The sequence below is a fragment of the Pseudorca crassidens genome, chromosome 16 (assembly GCF_039906515.1).
Source record: "Pseudorca crassidens isolate mPseCra1 chromosome 16, mPseCra1.hap1, whole genome shotgun sequence".
In the NCBI taxonomy this organism is placed as follows: Eukaryota; Metazoa; Chordata; class Mammalia; order Artiodactyla; family Delphinidae; genus Pseudorca; species Pseudorca crassidens.
In genome coordinates, this window is record NC_090311.1 from 74,668,567 (window position 1) to 74,695,044 (window position 26,478).

General features: G+C 36.8%; 1 protein-coding gene across 6 annotated transcripts in view; it reads left to right on the forward strand.

Annotated features, from left to right (window-relative positions):
• The window catches only part of LOC137209365 (zinc finger protein 585A-like), a 77,448-nt gene that overhangs the window by 20,322 nt on the left and 30,648 nt on the right, over positions 1-26,478 (forward strand). For 3 of the 6 annotated variants that reach the window (XR_010936008.1, XR_010936007.1, XR_010936006.1), the window contains exon 3: positions 10,322-10,426. The exons of 1 other annotated variant lie outside the window; for it this stretch is intronic. Coding sequence is in view for 1 of the 5 variants with exons in the window: in XM_067710993.1 (XP_067567094.1) it covers positions 10,322-12,437 (2,116 nt within the window). In the remaining 4 variants the exon portion in view is untranslated. Of the gene's footprint in view, positions 1-10,321; positions 12,438-13,998; positions 17,967-26,478 lie in introns of those variants that run through there. 2 more of the 6 variants (XR_010936009.1, XM_067710993.1) reach the window with 2 other exon arrangements.

The window sequence follows — 26,478 nt, forward strand, 5'->3', positions numbered from 1 at the left end:
CTTTAGTTCTTCTAGATCCTGTGAAATGTTTCTTGTATTTTCTCCATTCTGTTTCTGAGATTCTGCATCATATTTACTATCATTACTCTGAATTCTTTTTCAGGTAGGTTGCCTATTTCATCTTCATTTATTTGGTCTTGTAGGTTTTTACCTTGCTCCTTCGTCTGTAACACATATTTTTGTTGTTTCATTTTTCTTTTTTTTGATGGGTGGTGCTGTATTCCTGTCTTACTGGTTGTTTGGCCTGAGATGCCCAGCAATGGAATTTGCAGGCAGTTGGATAGAGCTTGGTCTTGATGCTGAGCTGATGACCTCCGGGAAGCCTCACTCTGATTGATATTCCCTGGGGTCTGACGTTCGCTGTTAGTCCAGCAGTTTGGACTCAGAGCTCCCACCACAGGAGCTCGGGCCCGACCTCTTGACTGGGAACCCAGATCCCGCAAGCTTCGTGGCACGGTTAAAAAAAGAAAGAAAGAAAGGAGCAGTATAATATCAAAGAGTATAAAACAAAATAAAATTAGAAAGGTAAAAAATATATTAGGAAAACTAAAACTGTAATTGAAACAACTGCAGCAAGGTAAAATAAAACCACAACAGAAAAAAAAAGGGGGTGGGGTGGGGAACAAGCCAAAAGGAGAGATCATTAACAAAGTATAAAAAATAAAATAAAATTAGAAAAATAAAAGACTTATTAGGAAAAATAAAAATATAAAAGAATCAACAAGGTAAAACAGAACCCCAGTCTAAAAGGGGAAAAAAGAAAAGAAAAAAAAAGCCTCAACTCTGGGGGCAGAGTTTAGGCAGGTGTTGTAACTTAAGCAGGACCTAGGCGGGTGGGGGAGTGACGTTTGAGTATGGGGTAGGGCCTTGGCGGGGTGACGTTCAAGTGTAGGGCGGGGCATAGATGGGGTGACGTTTGAGTGTGGGGTGGGGCCTCTGCTTCGGACCTGCTTAGAAGGGGAGAGGCAGCAGGTGGAAAGGAGGGCCTCCGGAATGTAGAGTTCCGGAGTTTGGAGGCAGGGCCCTGAGTGAGGATGCCTGGGTGGGGTTTAGGCCCAGCCCGTTGGAGGGGGTCTCAGAGGGGGTCTCCGAGTGCAGAGGTGGGGCCCCGGGTGGGGGTGCAGGGGCGGGGCTTGGGCTCTGCACGGCAGGAGGGAGGCTCCGAGGGTAGAGGATTAGGCCCTGGAGCCCAAGAGGCTCCCCCGTGCCTAAGTGGGCAGGGAAAGCGCTGGCCCCATTCCCCTCCGTTCCTTCATGCCCCTCCCCCACCATCTTCCCCGTAGCCACTGGACCACTAAGCGTGGCTGGGTTCTGCTGGGTGTAGGAACTCCTTCCCTCCCCCAGCCACCCTTCAGGGTGCCAGTCCCGGAGGTCCAGCCTTTACTTTTGCTCCCCCTTCCCCCCCACCCACTCCCTCAGGATCTGGGCAGCTGGAGGAGGCCTGGGTGTGCAGAGGATCAGGCCCGGGATCTCAGCAGATTCCTGGGGGTCCAAGTGGGCAGGGGAAACCTGGCCACGCTCCCTTTTGTTCCTCTGCCCTCCCATTGGTTCCCCAAATTTCCCCTTCCTGCATGGTATCACTTCCCCTCCCCCAGCCACCCCTCAGGAGCGCCAGTTCCCTGCCGTCTCCACTTCTCCTCCCCCTTTACTCCCCCCAAGCCTCATGTCCTACCCAGTCGCTGGGGGTTACTTCCGGCCCCTTAGGTGTCTGCGGTCCCCCACTGGTGCCTGGTAGGTGCCCTAGTTGTGAGGAGACGTGAATTCCACATCTTCCTAGTATGCCATCTTGACTCCCCCACCCCGCCCCCGTTTTTTCATTCAACAGATATTGAGTACCTACGTTCATTACTCTGGTTTTAGGTGTTGGAAATACATCAGTGAACTAAATTTTGCCCCTAACCTCATGGAGCTTGCATTCTGATAGGGAGAGAAGGATAAGAAACAAACAATTACACATATATACACTTAAATGTGCCAGTAAATAGCTAGGAAATTAGAGAAGGTTAAGAATGATGGAGTATTTTATTTTAGAAAGGAGATCAAGAAGGCCTTTCTAATATTATCAACTTGAATAAAATGAGGATGAGAATCATGGGGAGTCTTGGTGGCAGAGGTGACATTAAATGTCATTCCACCAAGGCAGGGATATACTTGGTGTTTTTGAGGACACATAAATATGACTGTGGATTGGGGGAAATGAGTGAGTGAAGAGTAGAAAGAGTTGGCATTGTAGAGGTAACGGGAGCTGAAATTATGTGGTGCCATTTGGACCACGATAAGGACTTTGATTTTATTCTGAGTGAGATGAGAAGCCATTGGTATAATTTAACCCAGTAAGCAACATATGCTGATATGCTTTTTTAAATTGATTTCTCTGGCTGCTGAGCAGAGAAAATACTATTGAGGGCAGAGGGCTGAAAGCAGGAACATCAGTCAGAATAGTATTTTAATCTCTGTAAATGTGATGGTAGCTTACCCTTGGTTGGAAATAGTGAGGAAGAATAAAAGTGATTGACTTCTGGATTTAGTTTGAAGGTGGGACCTATAAGATTTGCTCTTGAATTGGGCAAGGACTGTGAGAGAAAGAGACGAGTCAAGAAAGACTCCAGGGATTTCATCCAGAAAAATTGGATGAATGGGCATCAATTGCCAAGATTGGGAAAATTGGAGAGAAACAACTTGGGAGGAGTTATTAGGAGTTTAAATTGCATATACCAAATTCCAGGTGATTATAAAATATCCAAGTTTATTGTGAATAAACATATGGGTATATAAGCAGAGGTAGATTAGGGGAGAGTCCTAAGTTGGAGATATTTATTTGGAAATTATCAGCCATGGCAATATTTAAAGTTTTAAAATGCAGTATTTAAAGCTAAGGGATTAGATAACATCTCTCCTTAGGAGAAGGAATGCACAGATTTGAGAGGCCTGAAGGCTGTACCCTGGGACACTACCTTTCAGAAGCCATGAGAATGAGATGACTCAGCAGAAAAAAGAGAAGCAGCAGTTTGGAGATTAGGGGGAAACAGAATGTGGTGTCCTGTAGCCAAGGGAAGACAGTGTTTAAAGGACAGAGTGAACTTCTTCAAAGAAGGACGTGTGAAGTCAGCATTGTCTCTGTCCCTGCCTGCAAATCATCCAGAAACATTAAAGTAAGTGAGCAATATAAACTCCATTTAATAACACTAGAGAACATCTAAAGTCCCAATCAGTACAAATATAGAAGCTGCAAAATCACTGAAAAAATCAAGCAGGAGTGTATGTGTCAGCAGATGGATAAAAAACAAAAGCATTTCTGACACTAAAAGGAATTGGCAAAGTACTTATCAGGGACAAAGTAAACGCTCTGAGGTGTGAAACCTAAATGTTTTGATTAACTACAATGTTGGGCACAGGATAGCTGGAGCCTTTTTAGATACAATTTGGTTCTGCAAATCAGACATACTAAAGCTACGTGTGGAAACAGACACATAAGCCATGTTTTTCAGTAGCACTATTGTTTCTCTGACAAGTAAGAAAAGAGAGACTTTCTATCTGTGGAAAAAAAACCCTCACAGACGCCTGTATGTGGGGAAATAAACATACATGTTATCTTAGTGGATGATCCTAGAACACAGAATTTAAAGCAAAAACTTACTTGATAACAATTAGTTAGGATGTGCAGACCTTAACAGTTACAAATCTGAGCAACACAGAAAGGCTATCTCTTGATAAGGGGAGGCTAAAAACATGGAAAGGAATATAGTAATACAGTGAATTCTGTTAAAACAGGATGTGTGCATTCCTAAAAAAATCATTGTTTTATGCAAAATAGTATATTAAAAATCACATGGCAATAGGAAAATGGGGTTGGGGTATAACACTTAAAAGCTCTGTCTGTGACACATTGAGAGAGCAGTATTGAAGTCTCTAGCTATAATTTTGCATTTGTTTATTTCTCCTTTTCAGTTCTATTGGTTTCTGCTTTATGAATTTTGAAGAATTATTAGATGCATACATATTGGGATCTTTATGTCCTCTTGATGGATTGATCCTTTTATGATTATGTAATGTCTCTCTATCCCTGAGAGAACTCTCTGTTTTAAAGTTTACTTTGATATTACTATAGTTACTCCAGCTTTCTTTTAGTTAATATTTCCATGGTATACCTTTTCCCATTCTTTTATATTTAAAGTGGATTTCATACAGATAGCATATGTTTGGGTCTTTTTTATCTAATGTGAAAACCTCTACTTTTTAATTGGAGTATTTTGACCACTTAAATTTAACATAGAATTTTCCAGAAATCCTTCAGTAAGACCACATATGTGGACACAAAACACACACCAAGCAGGATAAATAAAAAGTAATATATACTTAAGTACTATTAGTATAACTTGAGAACACTGGATCTTAATAGCAGCCAGAGAGAAAAATCACGTTACCGCCTAAGGAATGAGACATTGCCAGAGACATCTAAATTGAAGCAAAAAATATTTGTCAATCTAGAATAATGAACTCAGGAAGCTATTTTTTAAAGGATGAGAGCTGTCAAAGAGAAATAAAGCCAGATACTAGTTAAAGGCAATATAGATTTTATTCACTAACTATTGAAATAGAGGGATAAAATTTCAATAAAACTGAGCTTAACTCCAAATACAGCAAAGGCACCTGGGGATTTGTAGCCAACAAGCAGAGTGAAGGTGTAAGTGAATAGAAAATTACTAAGAGGAGACATCAAAGGTAGGGATATTCTTGCTAAACTGGCCTAACAGAATTCTTGCTAAATGCAGGCCAAGGGTTTATAAATCATGGTTGGAGCATGAGGAACTTATGGGTGAGGAGATATCAAGGGTGAGGAGATTGTCACTAGACTGACAAGGTTTCTTGCTGAAACTGCTCAGTAGAGACAGACATGAAAGGCCAAGGTCAAGACCTAGTCAAGAATAAGTCTCAGAGGAGCTTAACTAAAATTTAGTCAAGGAGAGAGTCTTTGTCAGAGTGTATGATTAAATTTGGATTGGTCCTGAAATAAATTATAGGAACAATATCTTTTATTGTATAATTTTGTTAGTAAAATTAAAATAGAAATACTACAGGAAGAGAGAAAATGAAACCCAGAAGAGTGCTTGAGATGAGAGGAGTGGTAAGTTATAAGAAATTAGGAAATTTATAGCTAAGTCTAAACAAGATGTGGATAGAATCATTATGATATCTAATTTGTAAGGCTAAAAAAGATACTATGATAAACTAAAAAATAGTTGCATAATTGAGTTGGGAGGTGATCAAATGGCATTTGACTCTTCTCTTATTCAGAAAAAGAGGTTCAGGTTATAGAATCACCTTAGATTTTAAGTTAAATATTAATGACAGAATTTAGTGGACAGCCACCTAAAGTGGAGAAACAGGTATGTATAACCTCCAAAGTTGTAAAGAGAAAAAAGTGGAAAAGATTTTTAAAAAATCAGTCTAAAACAAAGAAAGAAAGGTACAATAAAAGTAGTAGTAAAACTGTGACAAATACAAAGTAGCAAGTAAAATGGAGACAACGTGACATATTTTAATAATCACCATAATTGTATATAAAAGGACTAAATTTACCAGTCAAATTGTCAAATTGGATCTTCAAATAATAAAATAACCTATATCTAAGACATCAGGTTTTAGTAACTTTGTATCTTCAGCATCTTTTGCTCACTCAGCATTCTGTGTTTTATGTGTCTGCAGAACATCTCTAACAGGATACTCCAATTCCTCTAATGTGGCAAGAACTACTATTAAAATCATCATTCACAAATCACAATCTTCCCTACTAATCTTCATTTATTAGGTTCTGTGAACCTTCTACTCTTAAAACTGACATAGCAGCATTTTATTTTTCTCTCTATCATCCTTTCTTACTGATATTAGATCACTGTTATTGGTTTTTTAAAAAATATTTATTTGGGTGCATCAGGTCTTAGTTGCAGCACACGGGATTGAGGCACATGGGATTGCAACATGCGGGGTCTTTCGTTGTGGCACAACAGCTCTTTGTTGCCATGCATGGGATCTTTGTTGCGGCTTGGGCTTCTCTAGTTGTGGTGTGTGGGCTCCAGAGCACGCGGACTCACTAGTTGCAGCACGTGGGCTTAGTTGCCCTGTGGTATGTGGGGTCTTAGTTCACAGACCAGGGATTGAACCTGCGTCCCATGCACTGAAAGGTGAATTCCTAACCACTGGACCACCAGGGAAGTCCCTAGATCACTATTATTGTTATACTTTTGTAAAAGTATTTAAAAAATATTTTTATTTTCTCATTTTCCACTGACACCACCCAAAACACTAACCATATTATTTTAGTTTGTTCTAGTTTCTAAATGAAATTATACTTTCCCCCCCAAAGCATCTAATTTATCATGTTAGTAGCCTGAGTTACATTTTTCCCAATGTGTAATATATGAAATTTAAGTTTTTCTCTTTTAATGATTTTTTTAAAAATATGTATTTATTTATTTACTTAGGCTGTGCCAAGTCTTAGTTGAGACATGCGGGATCTTTTTTTTTTAGTTGCGGCATGCGGGCTCATCATTGCAGCATGTGGACTTCTTAGTTGCAGCATGCAGACTCTTAGTTATGGCATGCAGACTCAGTGGCGGCATGCATGCAGGATCTAGTTCCCCAACCAGGAATCAAACCTGGGCCCCTTGCATTGGGAGCATGGAGTCTTACCCACTGGACCACCAGGGAAGTCCCTTAATAATGCTGGCACAAAACTGGGGGTGCTAAACTCCCATTTAATCCTTCCTGAGTATCACCCATATATATGCTTTCCTTCCCTACAGCTCTATGTTTGATTCCTATGTACTCAGTGATTCTCATGAATTAATATGTGAAAAGTACATGGAACAGAGCCTGGCTCATAGAGATGGTTTGTTATTTTTCTTGTTGTTATTATCATTATTAATATTTTTAAGCATTTTTCTTGTTTTTTTTACTCTTTTTAGATTATTTCTTGACTTTGTCGAACATCTGAGGCAAAGGAGAAAAATATATTTCCATAAATAATTTTTTGAGCAAAAAGGAGCACTCTGCTTAAAATTATATTTTCACAAAACAAGTAATATTTATAAGATGAAAAATACCCAAACTCATATTTAGAATTTGGAAATTATCCCCTCTACATATTAATGACTAAATTGGTCATAGTTCAGTATTTGTACAGCAGATTCATATAATGCATCATTTACCATGTTAAAAATTATTAATATTCAGAGGGAGCTATACATTTTGCCATTGTTTGATTTTCTTATTCATTTCAAAATATAGTACTAAAAAAATCTGTTTTATAATTTTTATATCCTTTGTAAGTCCAGAACAGCAACAACAAAAAAATTTCTACCCTTTCCTCTAAAAAGCCTTCATAGATCCCCTCAAAAAAAAAAATCTCTACCTGTTCCCACTCTCATAATCCTTCATTTCTCTTTTATGTGTTTATTACATTCTGCAATATAGTATAGCTGTATTTGTGCATCCACTTTCCACATTTCCTCTACTATGTACTAAGGTCCTGGGGTCAGGATTAAGGTTTATTCATTGATGTGCCCCTCCCAAAGAATTTGGTCTAATAGCTGGTATAAATTCAGTACTAGCATATTTGTTTTTAAATAATTTAGCCCTTTTTGGTTAGTGATCCAAAAAGGGATGTTATTCCACTATATAGAATGCTATATTTATTAATTAGTTTTTTTTTATACTCAGTGCTTGCCTTAAGGTGACCATCCACTGATTTTTATTTAAATACTTGTGGTTTTCTACTTCCTTTGTCTTTGTGCTTCAGATCCTGTCTTTACCATTCATGAAACAGAATAGAAACTATATCCATTAAAAATCAGTTTAGGATTTATTGATATAAAAGAGAAAGCTTGAAAGTCTCTGTATTTATGTGCTTTTTAACAGTGCTTTGAAATGAATGATTTGTTTTAAATATTGATTATATCCATTAATAAGATATTTGTACATTATTTTCATAATAAAAATTATAGATTTAATAAGCAGTTACTTTTAAGAGGTATTTCCAACAGATCTTGGTATTTCCCATTAGCTTATAATATATGTGTATACATGTTGCAACATGTATTCACTTTATTTTTATCCTTTGAAGTAAAAATATTTTGATAAATTTTAAAATTTAAGCTCAAGGTTCCCCAGCTTTTATGAAATGTTTTGTACTTGTTTTGATATACATTATCTGCTGTAGATTCTAATTCTTGATAGTGTATGGATATTGAATGAGGCTGTTTTCTTATGTATATTATGCTTTCTCCAAAGAGAGCATATCTTATTTTGTTATATAACTTATAATGGGTATTGGATCATTACTTAATTGTTACTCTTGAGTGAGAGGGCCTTTATATTGATTCATTCAGAAGACACTACAAAAGAATTAACTTCTGAATGCACATATTGAATTTTAAACCTTTAGATTCTTGTTCAAAAATTACAGGTTTGAATAAAATTTGAGATTTGTGTTTTGAAAAGCACACTGCTTGTTAAGGACCATTATTAATTCCATATCCATTCAAGGTATTCAAAGGAAATCAGAGGTAAACACTTGTAAGACCATGGGTTATATTTGGGAAAAGAAGGGGAAAAAAAGAAAAGACAACTGAGTATTTTAAATTTCAGCAATTAATAGAGGATGTTTATGTTACAAAGGAGTATTGTCCAGTGTTGTGATAGAATGAGATGTACAGAATGTAATAAATTTTAAATTTCAGTGTAAATAGAACTTGAAATTGTAGAGATGTTTGTAAAGACATATTGGGAAGCAGATATGAGACAGTGTCATTTCCCTGATGTTTAATGTTTAAATTCTAAGCAAAGCCAAAATGGGAATGTAAACCAGCTTAGTGAAAGTCTTGGTTGAATTTGAACAATTTCTGGCAAATTAATAGTCTGTCATTTCTAGAAAGAATACATTTATTATGGCCTTGTGGAGTGATATTGTGGTTACCCAATATGAATATAGTTGGAAAAAGTATTTTTCCCCCCAGAATGGTAACTACAGTCTATTTTGTCTAATGATGCTTGGAGACAGTGGGCTCTGGACAGGTTTTTGAACAGGGTCATCATTGTTATATTGCAAATACCGAACAGGAAGATAACAAGATGAAGTCTAGCTGAGAATTCTTAGGATAAATAAATGTAAGTATCAGTGAATATTTTAGGTCAGGTCCTCTATGGTTTTAAATATAAATAAACCCCAGAAATGTAGAGATCTGGGTTTAAAAACAAAAAATACATTAACATATTAAATTTGTCACAGAAAATTTAAGATGAGGAAAAGTTAGCATTTGATGGTTGGATAGGTTAACTTTTGCAAAAACTCTTAGAGAATAACCTGAATATACTAAAACTAAAAACAGGCTTCCCTGGTGGCGCAGTGGTTGAGAGTCCGCCTGCCGATGCAGGGGACACAGGTTCGTGCCCTAGTCCGGGAAGATCCCACATGCCGCGGAGCGGCTGGGCCCGTGAGCCATGACTGCTGAGCCTGCACGTCTCGAGCCTGTGCTCTGCAACGGGAGAGGCCACAACAGTGAGAGGCCCACGTACCACAAAAACAAACAAACAAAAAAACAAATGGATCTGGCCCTCTGGCAGTCTTCCTTGTCTCTTTGATTTTACATTTCTTGGTAGACATTTGTATTCTTTGTAAGTCACATGAGTAGAGAATGAATAAGAAAGTAAGCTACAGGTCTCCTTAAGCAGGAACAAATTAGTACTTTTCCATAAATTTAATTTGGTATTAACAGTATAATAAATTAGCAATATATAAGAGAAAATTAAAATAATTTTAAAAAGAGGAGAATTGAACTAGAAACATGTAAATCATAGAGATTTAGCTGCAGTATTTTAAGTATATCATGTAAAGTCTAATCTGTATCCTTCAAAAGATCAAATCAGTCCTCTGATATTTCTCCAGGGTACTCTTACCTACTAATCATTGCCTCTCTGCTTCTCTGCATTTCCAACACCTGGATCAGTCTTTTTTTTTTCAAAGTCTGTCTTCCTTTATTCACTGTGATTTGTATTTATTTTTAACCTATATTAAATCTTGAAGTACATATTTATAAATTGTTAAATGTAGATGGGTTCATTCTAAGTTTTTATCCCCCATTTCTGCTCTGTCAGGTTTTGTTTATTTCTTCTAAGCCAAAAGGATGAGGGACACGAACATCTTGGATTACTCTTATTTCAAGAAACTGAGTCAATCATATAAAAGGGCATTTGTATGTAAGTGTAAGTTTATCATAATAGTAATAAAATTAATAACTTATAGTGTTTTTTTGCTCTTTTCCAGAAGTCTGCAAAGTTGATAATCAGCTAGAGCAGAGTCAGGAAATCCAGGACAGACATTTCGGGCAAGCTCCGTTTATCAACAACAAAACACTGACTATAGAGAGAGGTAATGTATTAGGAAAAATGTTTAATTTCAGCACATACCCAGTTTCTTCTGTAAAAATACCTTGTAAATGTGACACAAGTGGTATGAGTTTGAAATATATTTCAGAATTAATTATTGAGAAAAACTATTTAAGAAAGAAGTCTGATGATCTCAGCGCATATGGAAAATTATTCCTTCATATTAACCATGAAAAAACTCATGTGGGAGAGATACCTTATGAATTCATTCAAAATGGAAAGTACCTCAGTCATAATGAAGACTTCATGCCATATGAGAAAATTAAAAATGTAGAGCATTCTTTTGACTACAAAGAACGTGGGAAAGATTTCTGTGAGAAGACACTTTTCATCACGTATAAACAAGGTCACAAGGGACAGAGTCCTTGTGAACATAGGGAATGTGATAAAACATTCTGTAATTATTCAACCCCCCAAAAAAGAGAAAGTCTTTATGAGTTTAATGAATATGGTAAAGCCTCTGAGAAATTATCTCTCTTGAAACATAGAGTTCATTTGAAGGTGAAAGATTATGAACATACTGAAAAAGTAGATAATTTCAGCAGATCAAATTTTCCTGACACAGGAGAGAGAACATTTGAATCTAACAGCCTGAGGGAACCTTTCTGGGAGAAGTCAGTTCTTAATGTAACTCAGAGAACAGGCATAGGAGACAATGTCTATGAATGTAATGAATGTGAAAAAGCATTCTGTGAAAAATCAAAACTCACCAAACATCAGAGACTACATACAGGAGAGAAACCCTATGAATGTAACGAATGTGGGAAATGCTTCTCTAGAAAGTCACTTCTCACTTTACATCAGAGAATCCACACTGGAGAGAAGCCCTATAAATGTAATGAATGTGGGAAATCCTTCTCTAGGAATTCACACCTCACAATTCATCAGAGAACTCACACAGGAGAGAAACCCTATGAATGTAAGGAATGTAGAAAAAGCTTCTACCATAAGTCATATCTCACAGTACACCAGAGAATTCACACAGGGGAGAAACCCTATGAATGTAATCAATGTGGGAAAACCTTCATAAGCAACTCAGTTCTCACAGTACATCAGAAAACACACACAGGTGAGAAACCCTATGAGTGTAGTCAATGTGGGAAATTTTTCTCCAGGAATTCATACCTTACAGTACATCAGAGAACTCACTCAGGTGAGAAACCATATGAATGTAAGGTATGTGGGAAAACCTTCTGTCATAAGTCAGATGTCACTAAACACCAGAAAACTCACATAGGGAGGAAACCCTACAAATGTAATGAGTGCGAGAAAACCTTCAGTCGCAATTCAGGCCTAAAAGTACACCAGAGAACACACACAAAGGAGAAACCCTATGAATGTAATGAGTGTGGGAAATCATTCTCTGAGAAATCAGTCCTCACGGTACATCAGAGAATACATACAGGGGAAAAACCTTATAAGTGTAATGAATGTGGAAAAACCTTTTACAATAAGTCAGATCTCACTAAACACCAGAGAACTCACACAGGTGAGAAACCCTATGAATGTAAGGAATGTGGGAAATTCTTCTCTAGAAATTCATACCTTACAGTACACCAGAGAGCTCACACAGGGGAAAAACCCTATGTGTGCAAAAAATGTGGGAAAACCTTCTACTATAAGTCAGACTATACAGTACATAAGAGAACACACAGAGGGGAGAAGTCTTCTCACTGTGATCAGTGTGGGAAAACCTTCACTTGCAATTCAGTCCTCAGATCACATCAGAGAACTCACACAGGGGAGAAGCCCTATGAATGTAAGGAGTGTGGGAAATCTTTCTCTGAGAAATCAGTCCTCACTGTACATCAGAGGATACACACAGGGGAAAAACCTTATAAGTGTAATGAATGTGGGAAGCCCTTCTATCATAAGTCAGATCTCACTAAACATCAGAGGACACACACAGGGGAGAAACCCTATGAATGCAGTCATTGTGGGAAAACCTTCAGTTGCAACTCAGGTCTCAAAGTACATCAGAGAAGACACATAATGTAGAAACCCTATGAATGTATTGAGTGTGGGAAAACCTCTAAGAAATCAGTTCTCACAGTACATTCAAAATTACATACAGGGGAAAAAAATCTTTTAAATTTAGCAATGAGAGAAATCTTATTATGTAGCATTTCATACCTTGAAATACCATGGAGAATTCACACAGAACATGACCCCTATGAATGTCAAGTGGCAAATTTTTTTACCCTAAGTCATATTCCGAAGTAAATGAAAGAGTAACCACAGGGGAAGTTACTATGAATGTAATGAATATCTATTAATAAGACAACTAAAAAATGAATACATGTAGAAGAAACCCTACTAATGTATATGGGAAATGGGGGGAAATATTATAAGTTAGGGCTTGTTAAACAAATAACTTACGTAGGAGATAATCCTGTGAATCAAATGTATGTAGGAAAATGTTCTTCCAGAACTTGGCCATTACTAACAGTCAGATAAACCACACCTGGGGAGAACTGTCAACATCTTGTATTTTTTTGAAAACTTCATACACAAGTTGTACTTGCTGTATGTCAGGGAAATAATAGGGAAGAGACCTGAAGAATACAACAAATATAGTTGAGCCTATTTCAAGAAATGCCATTTTACTGAACAAGGCGATGTTGAGATGAAGTCTTAAAGATGTTTTGAATGTGAAGGCTTTAACAGAATTCAGACTTTATTATATCTGAAGATTGTTTTGAAGGAAGTCTGTCAACTTAGGAAGTATGGACAGAAATTTTCCTTTAGATATGATGTTATTCTAAAAGTTATATTTTGCACTTATTTCAAATCTTTTAGTAGAAATAAAACTGAAAATAGGCATTTATAAAAATATTAAGTGGAATATGAAGCTTTTTTAAAAGCACAAATAAATTGAATAATCTTCTCAGTCTCTGATTCTACTTTTGGAGAAACACGTATCAGCCCATGGCCTTCCACATCATGAGCCATCACGTTTTTGATGAGTCTGCACCCCAACTGTGCTGTTACCCTTGCAAATACAGTTGGTCCTTCATGTCTGTGTTTTCCTATCTGCGGTTCTGTGGTTGGTTGAATCCACATATGCAGAACCCAAGAGTATGGAGGGCCTACTGTAAAGAACTTGAGCATCAACTGATTTTGGTATTTGAAGAGGTGTCCAGGAACCAGTCCCCAGCAGATACTGAGGGATGACTGTACTGCCTAATTGTCCGGTTCATCCAGGGGCCTACCTCTAGGGGATCTCAGAATGGACTAGATCCCCAGAACAATTGCCAGGATCAGCCAGGGGCAGCATTGAGACTGCTTCTGCTTCCTCTTCTTAGGTTCAGTAACCGGAAACATTGAGTGTGAATGAAGCTAGAGTACTGGCTAGAATACTCTAGGACATAAGACCTCAGTGCTCCCATTTAAATTTACAGGAAGCTTTTCATAGCCCATTCTACATCCTATAGCTGTTACCACCTTCCACAGTATTCTAAATTTGGTTAATACTGATCCCACATGTCTCATTACTTTTACAATAATACACATATATTATTGCGTGTATGTGTGTGATATAACATTGTTTTACAGGTATATCACTGGGAACGTGTTCTGCAACTTTTGTCTTCAAATGCATGGTTTTGGTATTTATACATGTTGATATATTTTGCTTTAGTTGACTCATTTTAATAAAACGTAATATATGGGGTCTTCTGTGGCAGTCCAGTGGTTAAGACTTCACTTTCCAATGCAGCGGGTGTGGGTTCAATCCCTGGTCAGGGAGCTAAGATCCCACATGCCTTGTGGCCAAAAAACCAAAACATAAAGCAGAAGCAATATTGTAACAAATTCAATAAAGACTTTAAAAATGGTCCATATTAAGAAAACTTAAAAAAAATAGCATAATATATGACTATGTAACTATAACAATATTGTCCATTTTTCTGTTTATGATTTTTAAATTTTTCAGTTTCAATATAAAGTAATAAGGTTTGCGTTTTTTTAAAATCAACTTTGAAGTATAATTTAAATGTTGTAAAATATACCCTATTTAAGTAGCTGATTTAATGAGTTTTAATAATAGTGTAACCATATGTAATCACTCCTGCAATTAAGAAAGACAGCATACCCTTTATGCAGAAGTGTTCCTCATTCCCCTTCCCAGTCCCTCCTGGGATGTCCCTCTCCCTTCTGGCCCCTGGCAAACCAGTGATCTGCTTTCTAGCACTAGGTTAGATTGATTTTTTTAATTGCATTTCACATAAATGGAATTATACAAGATGTCCTCTTGTTTGTCTTCTTTCATTCAGCATGATTTTGAGATTCATACATGTTTTAGCATGTATCAGTAAATACCTTCATTTTTATTGCTGAGTGGTATTCCACTGTATGCATATATTACAGTTTTTTAATCCATTCGCCTGTTCTTTGCAGTTTTTGATTGTTAAGAACATAGCTGTAATGAACTTAATGTGCATTTTTGTGTAGACTGGTGTTTTTATATCTCTCGGTTAAATACTTAAGAGTAAAATTTCTGGGTTGGTAGGGTTATTATGTGCAATATCAAACTTTTTTGAAGTGGTTGTTCCATCTTACGTTTCCGTCAGCAGTGTGCAAGAGTTGCAGTTTTTCCACATTTTTGTCAATGCTTGGTATTGTCACTTTTTGATGTAGCCATTCTAAGGAGTGTATAGGTTTTTCATTGTAGTTTTCATTTATATCTCTGATGAATAATGACATTAGGCATCTTTCAGTTACTTATTGGCCGTTTGTATATCTTATTTTGTGAAGCACCTGTTCATATCATTTGCCTCTTCTTAGTTTGGGTTGTTTGTCTTCGTATTATTGAGTTATGAGTTCTTTGTTAATTGTGAATATTTTCCCCAGTCTGTGGTTTTTCACAAAAAGCTTTTCATTTTGATGAAGTTCAGCTTATCAGTTTTTTCTTTTCTTAGAAATCTTTGCAGATCCAATGGCATCGAAGATTTTTTTCCCATGTTTTCTAAATGTTTTAACTCTATGTTTAGGTGTATGATCTATTTTGAGTACATTTTGTATGTGGTCTTTGGTAAGGGTCTAGATTTATATTACTTCATTTGAATATTCAACTGTTTCAGCTCCATTTGTTGAAAAGACTACCCTTTCCCCACTGAATTAACTTGGCATCTTTTTAAAAATCATTTGATTATTTGTTTATGTGGGGGGATCTATCTATGGACCCTTTATTTTGTTCCTCTGACCTTTATATCTTCTTTACACTGTCTGTGTTCCCTTATCTTTATAGTAAATCTTTTTGGAAATAGTATAAGTTCTCTAACTTTGTTCTCCTGTTTCAAAATTGTTTTGGTTATTCTAAGTCCTTTGCATTTTCACATACATTTTAGAATGAACTTGTCAATTTCTTTTAAAAAAAAGACTGCTTTAATATTGTTTTATGATTTCACTGACTCTATAAGTCAGTTTGGGGAAAATTGGCCTCTTAATAATATTGACTCTACTGATCCATGAATATGATATATCTCACCATTCAATTGGTGTCTCAGTGAAAAGAGAAATCTTAGCCTGTGGAGGCAAAAAGGCTTCCTTGACAAGGTGCTTGTGCTGGTTGGGTGTCTCTTGTCATTTCGGCCCATGTTTCTTGGTTTCTTGGTAGGGGAGGGGGTGCCTCCCCAGGCTGCCTGTTGTTGGATGGGATCTTCTAGATCAGTCCCCTTTGCCAGTGGTTCTGGCTTGCCTGGAGCTGTCAAAAGGACTCCCTTTTAATCTGGGGAGAAGAATGAAACTACCTACTTTCTGTTGCTAGGTTGAGGGTTGGCAAACAGTGAGTCTGGATGGCCTTCTTCTGTTGAGTGGAGGGACGTGCTACAGTTGTTCCTCCAGTCCTGGGGTCATAAACCAGTTTGCCTTTTTCTTAACACTTTTCACAGTTCACTGTTGATTGTCTCATATTGTTTCATAGGAAGAGTTTTACAGAGAGGAGCAGGGAGAAATGGCTCTACACCATATTGTATAAACCAATAGTTTGCTTTTGTTTTTTATTTGTCTCATCTATACTTTTGGCCTCCTTTCCTCTCACCTTTTTGAATTTGAATGTATATTTTCCATATTCCATTTTATCAGTGCTATTGCCTTATTTACTATACTTCTTTTTAAAATTACCATATAGATGTTTCTTTTAAATTTACAGTATGCTTCTTTAATTTGCCGAGTCTACTTTTAAGTAATAGATCATTTAATATTTAAAATACATGAGTGTACTTAAATTTCTCCTATTCACTGTTTTTATCATATTTTCCATTTCTTTGTTCATTATCAATCTCACGATATACTATTGTGCTTACTTTAAAATTTCTTTTTAAATAAATTTGAGTGAAAAGTATTTTATATTTGTCTCCTTATTTTACCAATTTTGATGTTTCTTATTACTTTGTGTGTATTCACATTTTCATCTGATATCATTTTGCTTTAGCCTAAGAGAATTTCATTTAACATTTCTTGTAATGCAGTATTTCTGGTAATGAATTTTCACAGGTTTTCGTTTCTTTATTTGGAGGGGAGTTATTTTGCCTTTTTGTGAAGGTTATTTTAGCTGGATATAGAATTATATGTTGGTAGTTTGTTTTCTTCTAAGGCTTTAAAGATGTCATTTCATTGTCTTTTGCCTTAGATAGTTTGTGATAAGTCTGAGGAAATTTTTATCTTTGTTCCTCTGTACATGTTCCCCCCCCCAAGACTCATATAAACTTTTTTGTTCATATCTTTTTCAGGAAATTGATTATGATGTGCCTTGGTTGGTTTTTTTTTTTTGGTTTTTTGTTTTTTGCATTTATCATGCTTAGGGTTCTTTGATCTTAGGGTTGTAGTTTTGGTCAGTATTGGAACCCATTTGCCTATTTATTTAAAAAATATTTTCCTGTCTCTCTTTTCTCTTCTTCTAATGCTTTAGTTACATATATTTTAGACCAGTAGGTTTGTGTCATTGACACTAAGCCTTTTATTTTATTTTATTTTATTTTGTTTTGTTTTTTCTGTTGCTGTATACCCCACAGCTATTTTCCATTATTAATATCTTTATATGGTACATTTGTTATAATTAGTGAACCAATATTGACACCTTATTGTTAACTGAAGTTCATATCAGTACTTTAATATTTAGATATCCTTAATTTTTCCCTAATGTCCTTTTTCTTTTCCAGAATCCCATACCTATCAGCACTTAGTCCCAATTATACCCTCATCCTCATCCCTAACAACCACTAAATCTTCTTTCTGTCTCTATGGAGTTGCCTATTCTGAACTTTTTATATATAAATTGAGTCATATACTACGTGGCCTTTTTTTGTCTGGTTTCTTTCTCTTAGCATTATATTTTCAAGGGTCTTCCTTGTTATAGTATGTAAGAATACTTCATTCCTTTTTATGACTGGATAATATTACATTGTAGAGTTACCATATTTTGTTTATCCATCCCTCAGTTCATGGACATTTGGATGGTTTCTGCTTTTTTTTTTTTTTTTTTGTGGTACGCAGGCCTCTCACTGCCGTGGCCTCTCCCGTTGCGGAGCACAGGCTCCGGACGCGCAGGCTCAGCAGCCATGGCTCACGGGCCCAGCCGCTCCGCGGCATGTGGGATCCTCCCGGACCAGGGCACGAACCCGCGTCCCCTGCATTGGCAGGCGGACTCTCAACCACTGCGCCACCAGGGAAGCCCAGTTTCTGCTTTTTGACTGCTATAAATAATGCTGCTATGAACACATATATTACATGTTTTTGTGTGATTTTTTTTATAACTAGAAGTGGAATTACTAGGAACTTGCCAAACTTTTCCACAGCAGCTGCACCATTTTACATTCCCACCAGCAATGTATGAGGGTTCCAGTTTCGCTAATACTTACCAGCACTTGATATTTTGTATTTAAAAAATTTTAGGCATCCTAATGGGTGTGAGTGGTATCTTATTGTGGTTTTGATTTGCATTTCCCTAATAACTAATGATATTGAGCATTTTTCATGAACTTGTTGGCCACTAGCATGTCTTCTTTGGTGAAATGTCTATGCAGTAGATTATTTCCCCATTTTTAATTGGATTCTTTTGTTTGTTTTTAAGATATAAGTGTTCTATATATATTCTGGGTTGTATACCTTTATCGGGTATATAATATGCAAATATTTTCTCTCATATTGAAGGTTGTCTTTTTACTCTTGATAATGTCCTTCCTTTGATGCAGAAATGTTTTAAATTTCAGTCAACTCCAATTTATCTTTTGTTGTTTGATTGTTTGGTTTCATATATAAGAAATTATCTAATTCAAGATTATGATTTTCACCTATTTCCTTCTAATAGTTTCATATTTTTAGCTCTCACACTTAGGCCTTTGTCTGTTCTGAGTTAATTTTTGTATATATTCTGAAGGAAATGTCTAACTGCATTCGTTTGCATGTCAATAACCAGTTGTCCCAGAACGATTTGCTGAAGAGACTGTTGTTTTTCTATTGAATGATTTGGTACCCCTACCCCCATTGAACATTAATTGAGCATAGATGTATGGGTTTATTTCTGGACTCTAAGTTCTATTTTATTGGTCTATATGTCTATCCTTCTGTTAGTACCACACTGTTTTATTTTGTTTTTGTGGCTGCATCATGTGGCATGTGGGATCTTAGTTCCCCAACCAGGGATCGAACCCATGCCTCCTGAATTGGAAGCACAGGGTCTTATCCACTGGACCAACAGGGAAGTCCCAGTACCACACTGTTTTGATTACTATAGCTTTGTAATGAGTTTTGACATCAGAATACGTGAATCTTGCAACTTTGTTCTTCTTTTTCATTATTATTTCTGTTGTTCGGGGTCCCTTGCAATTCCTTGTAAATTTGAGGATCACCTCTTCCATTTCTGCAAAAAAAAGCTGTTTGGATTTTGATAGGGATTACATTAAATCTGTAGATTGCCTTGGGTAATATTGTCATCTGAACCATATTAAGTCTTCCAGTTCAGGAACATGAGATGTCATTTCATTTATTTAGGTCTTTAATTCTTTCTGTGATGTTTTGTAGTTTCAGTGATTTTTGTGGGTTAATCTTGTATAGTGCCACTTGATGAATTGTTTTGGATTTAATCCCTTTTTGTGTGAATTTATTGGGATTTTCTATTTGTAGCTTCACCTCAAATGCCATCCATCACCTTAGGCAACATCAGTCTGTAAATATTTTTGACAGATGCCCCCCAGGAAGCAACTTTAGCACTGGGCCAGTTTTGAATTAGCTGAAAGAAATACAAGGCCTTTGAGCTGTGCTATCAGACAGGTCAGATAAATATAAGTGTTTGTGAGTGGGGTTTGTGGTGATTCTTCTAATATTGGAAATGTGGGCTATTATTTTGACATTTTATTCCTAAGCTGGAGAGTGAGGACCATGATGGGGGCAAGTTAGAATGTCCCACAGTTTCACTGTTCTTACCAAAAATCAGCCATGTTCCTTGAATTTGCATTCTGACTTGGATGCAAGGCTTTAATTAAATTCCAGATTTCATAACATTGATTCTGACAGTTTTTGCCCATATTTTTGTTGCTTTTATGGAGTTGCATAATTTTGAGTTCCTTACTCCACCATTTTTGCTGACACCACTGTGATCTATTTTGAGTTAACTTTTTGCTAAACTTGTAGGTCTGTGTCTGTGGTCATTTTTTTGGATATGGATTTCTAGTTCACTCCCATTTGTTGACAAGACTATCCTTTCTCCATTGAATTCTGATAAGAATGACCTGGGTTCCTAGAGATGACTCTCTAAAGGCACAGAGAAAGAATGTAAGTTCTGGGACTTCCCTGGTGGTGCAGTGGTTAAGACTCTGCACTTCCAATGCAGGGGGCCCGGGTTCAATCCCTGGTCAGGGAACTAGATCCCACATTCATGCTGCAACTAAGGAGCCCACAAGCTGCAACTAAGTAGCTGGTGAGCTGCAACTAAGGAGCCCACAAGCCACAACTAAGGAGCCCACTGCTTCAACTAAGACCCAGCGCAACCAAATAAATAATAAATACATATTTTTTTTAAAAAGAAGACCAACTTTTAAAAAATTTATATATATATATATATATATATATGAATACAAATTCTACCAAGAAGGACTTTTGTTCCCTGAGTCCAGATTTTTAACAATATCTATAACACTTTTGAGATGAATAGGGAAGTTTTGGGGATTGGTAAAAAGGTTAGGTGGGCTTTGAATTGCTTCTACAGCTGCATTTTTGTTCTTGCTAAGACTAAATTCGTAAGACAAGGACAGTTGTTCTTAATTCCTTAGAGAGTTGGGTTGCAACCTGAATGACATCAAGAAGCTAACCCACTCATCAGACAGTATTATCTTTAGCTTGCTCCCTTATGTTATAGAGGAGATCCTCAACCAAGATGGAAATCAAAAGATTCCATTGGTCTTGATTTAGAGCTGTTTCCCTTTGGAATGCTTTTCTTCCTCTGGGTACACAGTTTCATTTCAGCTTAGGGGAGAAGGCCTTTAAAAAGTTCCTATGGGGCTCTGAATATCAGCTTCCAGTTTGGTCAACTTTTGATCATAGTGCCCCTTAAAAAATTTTTTTTTCCCGATATCTTATCAGGTTTCAGCTGAGACAAACAGTAAATATACCTGTCAGTATTGAATAACCTCTTGGACACAAGAGGCCTCCCAAAAAGCGGGTGCAAAAGATACTGCCCTCCCAAGATGCAGAACCAGTCCCAAAGATAGCCAAAAGAAAGTAAGACAGTCCCTCTGGGAGCTAGCAATGGTTGATAGGATCCTAGCCACAAATGGGGTGCAACCCACCTTTTCTGTCAGGCCACATTTTTTGGCCTCCAACCTGACTGTTGAGCTGCCTGCATATGTAAGAACCAACAATTTCCATGTCCCAGGCATGCAGAAAACCAAGCCAGTTCTCAGAACACAATATAAGACAAACAAGAAAGCAGTAGTTGTCCTTGGAAGAGAAAGGATGACAACAAATGGGTATCTCAAAACCAAATTCACAAGAATCTGAATTTGGAAAGAAAGGGACAATATGAAATTTTATCTTTCTCTCTCAACCAGGCACTACATAGATCTAGGACAGTTGACTCTGGTAAGAATTCTCACCCTTTGCTGGCTCTGCCAGTTTTCCTAGGATCCCATCTACAGGCTGTGGAGCAATTTGGGTAGAGAGAGAGTTGCCCCAGAACCTACCATACTTTGGCAGTTTTCCACTAATTTTTAGTTTTGTTGCAGGAGAGAGAAATGTCATGTCCTGGGATGTGTGAGTGAATCCCTGGGATGGACCACCAAGTGAGGGTCCTTGGCTTCAAGCAGGAAAGAATTCAAGAGTGAGCCAAAGTAAAGTTAAAGCAAGTTTATTTAGAGAGATACATATTCTATAGGCAGAATGCAGACGGGCTCAGAGAATGGCCCCGGGGTATAGGGTTGTTAGTTTTTATGAGCTGGGTAATTTAATATGCTAATGAGTGGGAGAAATGTTTTAACTATTTTGGGGAAAGGATGGAAATTTCCAGGAATTGGGCCACTGCCCACTTTTTGACCTTTTATGGTCAGCCTCGGAACTGTCATGGTGCCTGTCGTGGCACTGGTGGGTGTGTCATTTAGCATGCTTATGTATTACAGTGAGCGTACAATGAGGCATAAGGTCTCCTGGAAGTCAGATCTTCTGCCATCTTGGGCCTAGTTGGTTCTAATAAGTTTCTGTCATATTCTGTTTTTCTTAAAGGCCATGTCCCCCTTCTCATTCTTTTAGTGGTTGTGCTCTGCCCCCCTTCGTTCCTTTCTCAGTTTCTCTTAGCTGTTTAAGGGAATAATTGCTAGAAGTTTGCTGGAGGATTCCTCGGAGTCCTGTCAGTCCTGAGTGCCCCATATGGTGTCTTCTCTGGGGGTGAAAATGGGGGCATTCAAGTTTTTATGGAAGGATTTGACAAAGGACAATCTTTTTTCCACTATCCCAGTTTATTACAAATGAGACACTAGTTTCTGGGCCAGTGTTTTGGTGATGGACCCCTAGGAGGGTACAACAGGGGAGGCTCAGGTGTTCTAGGTTTCTGGCCTTGGAGCTGTTGCAGCTATAAGGCGACTAACTTGGTAGTCTTTTGTTTATAGCCTTACAATGTCTTCAGAGTGGAAAGGCAATTAAGATAGTAGACTGAGTACTCAGGTAAATGAGGTTAGAAAGGGAGTGGTCGGAGACACATCAGTCATTTAGTCTTTTGTTTTAGGTACATTTTGTGTCTTTAATTTTTCATTAGCCTTTGTAATGAGTCTTTCAGTGATGCTGTTTTGGAATCTTGAAGTCTTTTGGAGGCTTCTGCATATAAAATATGTATCCCATTCTGTTTGTTTGATTTGGGAGCCCTTGCTTTCAAGTGTACTTCTCAAATGAATGATCATATCTAATTGGAACATTCCCCATAATGGCCATTGTAATTCTAGGTTATCTTAGTAAAATTTTGCCATTTTTGGGACTACAGCTTTTAGGAGCACAGTTCTTGAGGTGTGCTGGAAGGTGGCACACTCAATTCTTTGAAACTTGAAGATCCCATTTCTTTAACTAATCTTGGATCTCTCAGAACCATATTAATACCTAAGAGGGATGTGCCATTGGGTTGGGGATTTTGCGGTGCTTTACAGTGTACCTCATTGCAAGGAAATTTTCTCGAGGTTGACAGCTGACCTAGTGTCAATCTAACCCATTCCATGACTAGCTTATTTTAGCACAGGAGTCTTAAGAGTTAGGTGGCGAACACACCATTTAAGCGTTCAACCCATGCTCACCAATTTTGCAGGTTTGGTTTCTCAGTGAGATTCCCATTAATAACAGATCTGTTATTCCTTTATGTCATGTGTACCTTAGCAGAAATCAACAGTAATTGAAGAAATAGAACTGTGGACACCAGCAGTAATCAAAGAAATGGTCCTTTGGAGTGGCCAAGAGAAGGCCTTAGGTGTACACCAACAAAACCAGCAGTTCTTAAAGTGGAACTATGGACTGATCCAGTAGAACCCAACAAAGCAGAATTGTGGACTAACCACATTGAGGGTTAAATGTAAAATTGGGAAAAAATAAAAGAATTCATAAAAAAGAGAAAAAGGAAGGGAATGGATAGGAGAGGTAAAATTAATAGAAGGTACAGAGTAGATGGAATTTTAAATATATCAATATTAATTACAGTAATTGTAAATTGACTAGAGTACAGAATTTGACAGACCCCATTTAAAAATAGTATCTACATTTTATTTACAATAGATATAAAACATAGTGATATAGAATGAGTGAAAACAAAAGTATGGAAAACGTTCTACAAACACACCAATAGAAAATTAAAGTAAAATTATCTGTATTCACAGGTGACATGATCTAATGTATAGAAAATCTTAATTCACTAAAAAACAATTAGAACTAATAAACCAGTTCAGCAAGTTTGCAGGATACATCAGTATACAAAAACTCAATTGTATTTTTACACATTTGCAAATAACAACTCAGAAATGAAATTTAAGAAGTCATTCTATTTACATAGCATCAAAAAGAATAAAATACTTAGGAGTAAATTTGACAAAAGAACTGCAAAACTTATAATCTGAAAAATGCAAAACATTGTTGAAAGAAACTTTGAAATGACCTTTAAGTACCTGGGAAAAACATCTCACATTCATAGATCAGATGGATACTATAAAGGTTACAGCTGAGATAAATAAAATAGAAAAACAAGACAAAATGTAAAAAATTTCTTTGAAAAGATCAACAAAATTGGCAGATCTTTATTTAGCTAGATTGACTTTTAAAAAAGAATTCATATTACTAATATCAGAAATGAAAGTGGGGATATTACTAATGATTTTACAGAAATGAAAGGATTATACAAGAATAGTATGAGCAGTTGCATGACAACAATCTAGATGACCTAGATCAAACTGAAGAATTTGTCCATTTCTTCGTGGTTGTCCATTTTGTTGGCATATAGTTGTTTGTAGTAGTCTCTTATAATCCTTTGTATTTCTGCAGTGTCAGTTGTGATTTCTCCTTTTTCATTTCTGATTTTGTTGATTTGTGTCCTCTCCCTTTTTTTCTTGATGAGTCTGGCTAAGGGTTTGTCAATTTTGTTTATCTTCTCAAAGAACCAGCTTTTAGTTTTATTGAACTTTGCTATTGTTTTCTTCATTTCTGTTTCATTTATTTCTGCTCTGATCTTTATGATTTCTTTCCTTCTACTGACTTTGGGTTTTCTTTGTTCTTCTTTCTCTAGTTGCTTTAGGTGTAAGGTTAGATTGTTTATTTGAGATTTTCGTTTCTTGAGGTGAGATTGAGTTGCTATAGACTTCCCTCTTAGAACTGCTTTTGCTGCATCCCATAGGTTTTGGGTTATCGTGTTTTTGTTATTTGTTTTTATGTATTTTTTTATTTCTTCTTTGATTTCTTCAGTGATCTCTTGGTTATTTAGTAGCACACTGTTTAGCCTCCATGTATTTGTGTGTTTTACAGTTTTTTCCTGTAATTGATTTCCAATTTCATAGCATTGTGGTCAGAAAAGATGCTTGATACGATTTCAATTTTCTTAAATTTTCCAAGGCTTGATTTGTGACCAAGATGTGATCTATCCTGGAGAATGTTCAGTGTGCACTTGAGAAGAAAGTGTATTCTGCCACTTTCGGGTGGAATGTTCTATAAATATCAATTAAATCTATGTGGTTTATTGTGTTATTTAATCCTTGTGTTTCCTTATTTATTTTCTATTTGGATGACCTGTCCATTGGGTAAGTGGGGTGTTAAAGTCCCCTACTATTATTGTGTTACTGTCGATTTCCCCTTTCATGGTTGTTAGCATTTGCCTTATTTATTAAGGTGCTCCTGTGTTGGGTGCATAAACATTTATAATTGTTATATCTTCTTCTTGGATTGATCCCTTGATCATTATGCAGTGTCCTTCCTTATCTCTTGTAACAGTCTTTATTTTAAATTCTATTTTGTCTAATATGAGTATTGCTACTCCAGCTTTCTTTTGATTTCCATTTGCATGGAATATCTTTTTCCATCCCTCCACTTTCATTCTGTATGTGTCCCTAGATCTGAAGTGGATCTCTTGTAGACAGCATATATATGGGTCTTGTTTTTGTATCCATTCAGCCAGCCTGTGTCTTTTGGTTGGGACATTTAATCCAGTTACACTCAAGGTTATTATCGATATGTATGTTCCTATTACCATTTTCTTAATTGTTCTGGGTTTGTTTTTGTGGATCTTTTTCTTCTCTTGTGTTTCCCGCCGAGAGAAGTTTCTTTAGCATTTGTTGTAAAGCTGGTTTGGTGGGGCTGAATTCTCTTAGCTTTTGCTTGTCTGAAAAGCTTTTCATTTCTCTGTCAAATCTGAATGAGATGCTTGCTGGGTAGAGTAATCTTGGTTGTACGTTTTTCTCTTTCATCACTTTAAGTTTATCCTGCCACTCCCTTCTGACCTGCAGAGTTTCTGCTGAAAAATCAGCTGATAACCTTATGGGGATTCCTTTTTATGTTATTTTTTGTTTTTCCCTTGCTTCTTTTAATATTTTTTCTTTGAATTTAATATTGGTTAGTTTGGTTAATATGTGTCTTGGTGTGTTTCTTCTAGGGTTTATCCTGTATGGGACTCTCTGCACTTCCTGGACTTGGGTGACTATTTCCTTTCCCATGTTAGGGAAGTTTTCCACTATAATCTCTTCAAATATTTTCTCAGACCCTTTCTTTTTCTCTTCTTCTTCTGGGACCCCTATAATTCAAATGTTGGTGTGTATAGTGTTGTCCCAGAGGTCTCTGAGATTGTCTTCAATTCTTTTCATTCTTTTTTTTTTTATTCTGCTCCTCAGCAGTTATTTCCACCATTTTGTCTTCCAGCTCACTTGTTCATTCTTCTGCTTCAGTTACTGTTATTGATTCCTTCTGTTGTATTTTTCATTTCAGTTATTGTGTTGTTCATCTCTGTTTGTTGTTTTTTAGTTCTTCTAGATCTTTGTTAAACATTTTTTGTATTTTCTCAATCTGTGCCTCCATTCTATTTCCAAAATTCTGGAT